We start from the raw sequence: 7500 nt of genomic DNA, 5'->3' as shown, positions 1-7500 counted from the left end.
ACCACGGCCATCATGGTCACAACGTGACTCTAGAATCGTCTTTGTACTGTAAGTCCTGAAACAGCACTGCATCAAGTTCTCCCATGAACCATACATCCACCCTGTCATCATGGACCCTAACCACAAGATCTGCTTTAGTTCACTCAGTTAGGACTCTTTCTGTGCTCAGCAGTTTCATGAGCCAGATCAATCTGATCTTCTGAGATGGGTGGCCCATGAGTACCGTCGTAGCCTAACGTGACAGAAATGATGAACACAATGTTGCAATGATTTAACAAGCGTAGTCTCCAACTGTCTAATCCTCTGTTTTTGTCATTTCTGTTTCAGGAGTTAAAGGATGGAAAACATATGGTCGCTGACACAAAGCAGACAGAATTTCTGGAGGTAGGAAAATTTGGCTGTATACTGTTCATAATGTGGGAATGTATGGTCTTGGAATGGTCTGATCTGAGGAAATATCATCCTGATGGGGACAATAGAGATGCAAGAGGAAAAACAAAGAGGTGGATGTCAGTATGTTGGCAGATCAGTAGAGTGTTAGCATTGGATCAGTTTGGTGAGTAGCATCAGTGTGGATCAGTGTGGTGCCATATGCCATCTGTAAGACACTGCCCCCTGTGGACAAATTGAGGGATATTGTGTTATTTTTTTATTTTGTTTTTGATTATTATTTGATTATTATCATTTTATCTTTGTCTCCACCCATCCGTCAAAGAAATGGCTATGAATACTCAAGACTACAACCTGACTCCGAGATGATCCTGTTTAAACACTTTCAAACCCACAGCTCAAACTTCAAATCCCTTTAGCCTTCGGTCAGTGGTTGCCCGAGCCCGTCCCGCTGTTCCCCTCAACACAAACATTCTCATTTCCTCATGTGGCCGCGGTGGAAAGATACTCCCCACGGTCTGGGGCACTGGCTGCAGTGGTTTACTGCAACAGATACTTGCGATTAGGCTTTAAAACAATAGCAAAATTTGTTCCCCCTCTTTTGGAAGAGGAATTGTCAGTTATAGAGACCTCTGCTCCTCTAAACTTGTATGATAACATAAAAACAGCCAACCCTATTCAACAACCCTTTTAGCCTACATAATAATCCTATTCGGATGGGACCAGTTGTATTGGGGGGACCTGGAGTAAGGTAATAATAGGGAAATTTAGTTCCGTGCAAATGAGCCATGCCAGTAAAGATAGCAGAGCACGTCGGTAAACTTCACCAAGAGTCCCACCTCCTGTGAAACCGTCTGGAGAAATTACAGTAGTACTGTTTCTGTACGAATGTGACCCTCTGGTAAGATGTCTGTTAAAGTGTATGAAACACACTTTAAATCTAATCTATCCTGGCATGCAAACGTTTCAATGAAAGCTAAGCATTTAGTTAAGTATTAGGGGGTTGATCCAACAGGTTTTGACTATCAAAATCAGGAAGGAAAGTCAAATGCACTTTTCAGATGCATGAATTCACACGCATTCGAATGGATTCAGCTGGGTTAAACCAGCAAGCAATTACTAAAATTGTTCATACTGTATGTTCAAGTATGCTACAAAAATCAGTAACATACTGTGTAGATAGCACTCATGTGACAACAAGACCGTCACAACAATGCGTGAAGATTTACCCCTCCAACTTTCTATTATTTTACGGAGATATTTTAACCCAGTTCAAATCATACACTTCTATTACCAATGCTCTGTGATAAAAATCACATTACCCCATGTACATACTGTACATAAAACTAGTCCTGTCCGAAAAGGGGCTTTAGAAACAGTGTCTCTCCTCAAAGAGGTTAATGCCGCTGTGTCAAAGTCGTTATCTATAAGTCCCTCCACTTGGCAGCCATCTTGCCTCTGGGCAGCTATTTCATTTATCGCGAGATGATTGGATCAATGACAGCACAGCTCTGTAGGCAATTGCCTGTATTTGCCGGGAAGGTGGCAGATGCGCTTCATTTCTATGGACGTTTTTTTAAGTGTTCCGTCTCATAGAACACTTGATGAATGTCTCTGCGCTGTGTGTTCTGCAGCCAGTGGAGCGGAGGCCTCTGGTCTACCACATGGACTCCAAGCAGGGCCCAGGGCCTAGACAGGAAGAGGAGGAGCTTCCTGAGGACTTCTTCCAGGTCACGGCTGAAGACGTCAAGAGGCGCTATGCTCAGCTTCAGACCGAGAGGTAAGCCTATCTATGTACATTAAATTACAGTACATGACATTACATTAACAGGTGATTTTATCTAATGCAAATTACACTTGAAGTAAATTACAAAGTGGGGTTAGATGCCTTGGTAACCCTCTGAACTTAGGACCACCGCCTTAACGACTAGGCCACGGCTGCCCACTTAGTCCATGGGCCGAAGCAGAAGTTGGTTTCACCTGTGGTGGCAAAGTCTATCAATGTTTTTGTAATCCTCCATGCCTGAGGGACATTATTTGGTATTATTATATGGTGTGACGTCATCGGTCGAATGCTCCATTCATTTTAATGAGGCTCCCCAACGTTCGCACATCTGATATTTGAGATAACGGACGGGTTAGTCTATATCAGACCGCTGTCAATGGCAACAAGACTTTTCACTGCTAAAGTGAATGTTTCATACAGGGGGTCCGGTCTTTTGTCACTCTAATCAGCTGCTGTGATAGACAACACCTGTTGTCTAGGCTACCTGTTGCCTAGCGGTGTTCCACAACGGCAATGTTTTGTTTTGCGCAGCAACAATCTTTTGACATGAAAAATTATAATAAACTTAACATTAAATAAAGAAATGTCCCCGCTATGTGTGAATCATTTAAGTATATCCATATAATAAGCGGGTTAACGTTTGGCGCGTCGGGGTCTAAAGATTCTCTCTGTCGTGCTGCTATTCCACGGTAGCGACCTTCTCGCCGAACGTTAACCCTTATTATTATATGGTTGTGACGTCATCAGTCGAATGCTCCATTCATTTCAACGGGGCTCCCCAACGTTCGCACGTCTGTTATTTTTCGATAACGGACGGGTTGGTCTATAACAGACCGCTGTCAATGGCAACAAGACTTTTCACTGCTAAAGCGACTTTTCAACAAGACTCTAATCAGCTGCTGTGATAGACAACACCTGTTGTCCTGGCTACCTAGCTGTTGCCTAGCGGTGTTCCACAACGGCACTGTTTTGTTTTGCGCAGCAACAATCTTAACATTAAATAGGCCTAAAGAAATGTCCCCGCCATGTGTGAGTCATTTAAGTATATCCATATAATAAGCGGGTTAACTTTCGGCGAGTCGGTCGCTTTGTGGAATAGCAGCACTTCAGAGAGAACAAGACCCCTCCGCTCCGCGTCGGGGTCTAAAGATTCTCTCTGTCGTGCTGCTATTCCACGGTAGCGACCTTCTCGCTGAACGTTAACCCTTACTAGCCCTCTGGAAGTGGTAGCTTTCTTATATTTCTACTCACTTTTATAATGACACCAAGTGCATTTCTCAATACATGCCTATGTATGGATGTAGGTGTATGCAAGTGTCTGTGTGATTTTCTTAGGTCTACACACTCTAGATGTGATGTAATATGCATTGAGACATCTCCCAACTTCCTACATTCCACTATACCTTAGTTATGTAATGTGCTTTGTATTACATTGAAATACATTGATTTCCATTGAAATCCCTTGGACAGTTATGGGTTTTGGTCCTAAATAGGTGTATAATTTATATTAAACTAGCAAACCCATATATTTCCTGAAAGTCCACACTCTACAGATATGATATACCAATAATGGGGATTTGACCCACCCTCCTACAGTCTTCTGCATCAATCTAACCTGGCATTATATTGCTGAAAAAGTGTACGACAGATACATTTTGGCCTATATAATTCATAGGAAAGTACATTATCCATCAAAACTGTATATTTTCAAAATCCCTAAGGTGTCCACATGTGATATAACATCAATAAAAACATATTCCATCATCACAGACACTTGCATACACCTACATCCATATATAGGCATATATTACGGAATGCACTGAGTGCCATTATAAAAGTGAGTAAAAATATAAGAAAGCTACCACTTCCAGAGGGCTATCATACCAAATAATGTCCCTCAGGCATGGAGGATTACAAAAAACATTGATAGACTTTGCCACCCCAGGTGATACCAATATATCAAAATTTGGGTCCTGGCTAACTATTCTGAGAGATGTATTAGCATGGCTACTGGCTACCAGCACCTGCTGGCTCTACCACAACTCCACTTGACCACAATTCCAGGTTGGCTCCCAGATGAAAACAACCGACACAACTATTTTTCCTTGCCATACTTTTTAAAGCTGTGCAGACCCCTGAGAAGAACAGACATTGTTGACGGCGTGCTTGGTCCAGAATTTTGATCACGTCTCCATTCCATGGCTGGCCAGACTGCCTTCCTGCCTTCCCGACAGAATCCTGTGTGTGTGCGTGTGCGTGCGTGCGTGCGTGTATGTGTGTGTGTGTGTGTGTGTGTGTGTGTGTGTGTGTGTGTGTGTGTGTGTGTGTGTGTGCGTGTGCGTGCGTGCGTGCGTGTATGTGTGTGTGTGTGTGTGTGTGTGTGTGTGTGTTTGAGACGATCACATCTCCACAGATGGCCTGCCTGCCTGATTCCTGCTTTAACCTGACCCCAACACTGTGTGTGTGTGTGTGTGTGTGTGTGTGTGTGTGTGTGTGTGTGTGTGTGTGTGTGTGTGTGTGTGTGTGTGTGTGTGTGTGTGTGTGTGTGTGTGTTGTGTTGTGTTGTGTTGTGTTGTGTTGTGTTGTGTTGTGTTGTGTTGTGTGATTATGTAAGGATCACATCTCCTCTCCTTCCCCTTACCCTGACAAACAGGAGCAGGCTATTCCTCCATTTCAGTTATTACCAGAGGAGAGGATCTCAGAGGAGATGGGAGGACAGGACAGGAGTGGAGAGGAGAGGGGAGGACAAGAGGAGAGGAGAGGAGAGGAGAGGAAAGGAGGACAGGAGAGGAGAGGAGAGGAGAGGAGAGGAAAGGAGGACAGGAGAGGAGAGGAAAGGAAAGGGGGAGAGGAGAGGAGAGGAGAGGAGAGGAGGGGAGAGGAGGAGACGAGGAGAGGAAAGGAGGGGAGAGGAGGAGACGAGGAGAGGAGAGGGCCAGGGTGGTGTTGGTTATGGTGGTGGTGGTGTGTGTGGAGCTGGTGGTGGTGGAGTGTGTAATATGGCCCGGAGTAACAACTCACAGATATGGAACTGCGCGACTCTTTACGCCCAGAGCTCTTTCATGTTGCTGAGGAGAGAAGAGTGAGAAGGCGCTGCCGTATTTTACAGCTGTGTGTGTGTGTGTGTGTGTGTGTGTGTGTGTGTGTGTGTGTGTGTGTGTGTGTGTGTGTGTGTGTGTGTGTGTGTGTGTGTGTGTGTGTGTGTGCGCACGCTGTATTTTACAGCTGGTGTGTTTTTAAAAGCCTCCGCCACTGCTTTGATGTGCCGCTGCCGCCGACTCTGTTTCTTCTCCACCAGAGAAGTGAAGTGAAGTGAAGTGGAGTGTCCTCCTGTTCCCGCCACTCTCTCCTCTCCTCTTCTCTTCTCTTCTCTTCTCTCCTCTCCTCTTCTCTTCTCTTCTCTTCTCTTCTCTTCTCTCCTCTCCTCTCCTCTCCTCTTCTCTTCTCTTCTCTTCTCTTCTCTTCTCTTCTCTTCTCTTCTCTTCTTTTGGATCCCCTATCTCTCCGCTCTCTTCTTTGCTCTATTCTCCATCTACCAGTTTATCTTTGATTGGTCATTCCTCTCTTTCGCTATCTCTTGCTGTGTCTCTCTCTCTCTAATATTCTGCTTTCATTTCCCTCTCCCCCCCCTCTCTGCATCTTTTCTACTACCCCATATTCTGTCTTCATTCTCTTTCTCTTTCCCCCTCTCCCTCTCCCTCTCCCTCTCTTTCTTCTCCTCTCCATGGCACGCTCCTTTCTCTCCTCATATCTCTCTGGCTCTCTCCCACTCCCCTTCTATCGTCCGTCACTTTTCTCTCTCAGATGCTCTCCGGTGCGTTCCTCTGTCTATCTCTTACTCTGGCTGTTATTCCGTCTCTATCTCCGCTGATCTCCTTCTCTCTTGTGCTTTTTTTTTCATTCCACAGTGAACACTCCACCACTCTCTCCATCTCCCTTCTTCTCCCTTCATCATTTGTAGCCTCATACTGCAGACGGGGCTGTTGACTGTCGACAGGCCTACTCCCTCTTTGCTGAAAACACTCAATTACATTATCACAACATTACTATATACTACTGTAGTACTATATACTAATACAGAGACTGTTAAGTATCTGGTCATTATCATTACAAATAAGGTTAGGACACAGGATCTGAACTAAGGGGTTAATGTCTGGCTGCCAATTCTTTATGCTCTATCTCTCTCCTGTTCCCTGCTACCCATTTTCCAGACCTTTCTATTTACTCTGTGTCTGTTTATCATTCTCCCTCTCCATTTCAATCCTTCTCATCCTCATCCTCTGTCTAGCTCTCCATTCTGACTCCATCACCAGCTGCAATAGCTCTATATTGGGATTCTCTCTCTCTCTCTCTCTCTCTCTCTCTCTCTCTCTCTCTCTCTCTCTCTCTCTCTCTCTCTCTCTCTCTCTCTCTCTCTCTCTCTCTCTCTCTCTCTCTCTCTCTCTCTCTCTCTCTCTCAGTATTCCCACTATGTCAGTGTATATCTTCTCTGTCCTCCTTTGTAATGTTTTGTATTCCTTTTATCGTCTCAGAGACATATCAAAGTTTTATACGTTCTTGTACATGCTCATTCCATCAATACAATACATGTGAAGATTGATCAGATCATGAATTTATCCCGGAGCCCTGACCTTGTGCACTGCTTAACGTGTTAGCTTATTCAAGCGATCCACTTTTAAATCCTTGCGGCTTTTCCGAGGTTACATAGACGATGCATGTGTCTCTTTCATGTTGCCCTGTCCCATTAGGAAAGCATAGGTCTAGCATATGGATGACGTAGTGCTCCGCTGCAAGCAAGCGAGGCCATACCGCTTCAAAGAGGGACTTAGTCGCCGTGTCACGTCCCCTCACAAAACAGGAGTGCATCTTGTCATCTTAATTTAATGTTTTAGGCACAAAGTAGTGTGTTTTTGATATAGATAGAGGACAATAAACGGAAAGGTTTAACACGGAGATTACTTCCATCTGCACCGTCTAATGGAAAACAGTTAAACACTCTGATCTCTGGTTTTGGTGTGCATGTGTTTGTGTGTATAAGTGTGTGTGCGTGTGTGTGTGTGCGTGCGTGCGTGTGTGTGAGTGTGTGTGTGTGTGTGTGTGTGTGTGTGTGTGTGTGTGTGTGTGTGTGTGTGTGTGTGTGTGTGTGTATGTGTGTGTGTGTGTGTGTGTGTGTGTGTGTGTGTGTGTGTGTGTGTGTGTGTGTGTGTGTGTGTGTGTGTGTGTGTGTGCGCGCGCGCGTATGCGTGTGTGTGGTGTACCACACGGCCCCTGAAGCTTTTGTTTTTTATCAGAATAGATCTCCTGTTTCTGAGACACACGCTCCT

At 44.8% G+C, this 7500-nt stretch overlaps 1 protein-coding gene across 1 annotated transcript in view; it reads left to right on the top strand.

The window, feature by feature from the left end:
- Window positions 1-331: 331 nt before the first annotated feature.
- LOC134460061 (tether containing UBX domain for GLUT4-like) overlaps window positions 332-7500 on the top strand; it is a 67607-nt gene continuing 60438 nt past the window's right edge. The window contains exons 1-2 of the mRNA XM_063212542.1: window positions 332-384; window positions 2025-2170. Coding sequence (XP_063068612.1) covers window positions 349-384; window positions 2025-2170 — 182 coding nt within the window. The 5' untranslated portion in view covers window positions 332-348. The remainder of the gene's footprint in view (window positions 385-2024; window positions 2171-7500) is intronic.

The sequence above is a fragment of the Engraulis encrasicolus genome, chromosome 2, assembly GCF_034702125.1.
Source record: "Engraulis encrasicolus isolate BLACKSEA-1 chromosome 2, IST_EnEncr_1.0, whole genome shotgun sequence".
Classification (NCBI taxonomy): Eukaryota; Metazoa; Chordata; class Actinopteri; order Clupeiformes; family Engraulidae; genus Engraulis; species Engraulis encrasicolus.
Note: the sequence above shows the minus strand (reverse complement) of the source record. Positions and strands in the feature narration are given on the sequence as shown.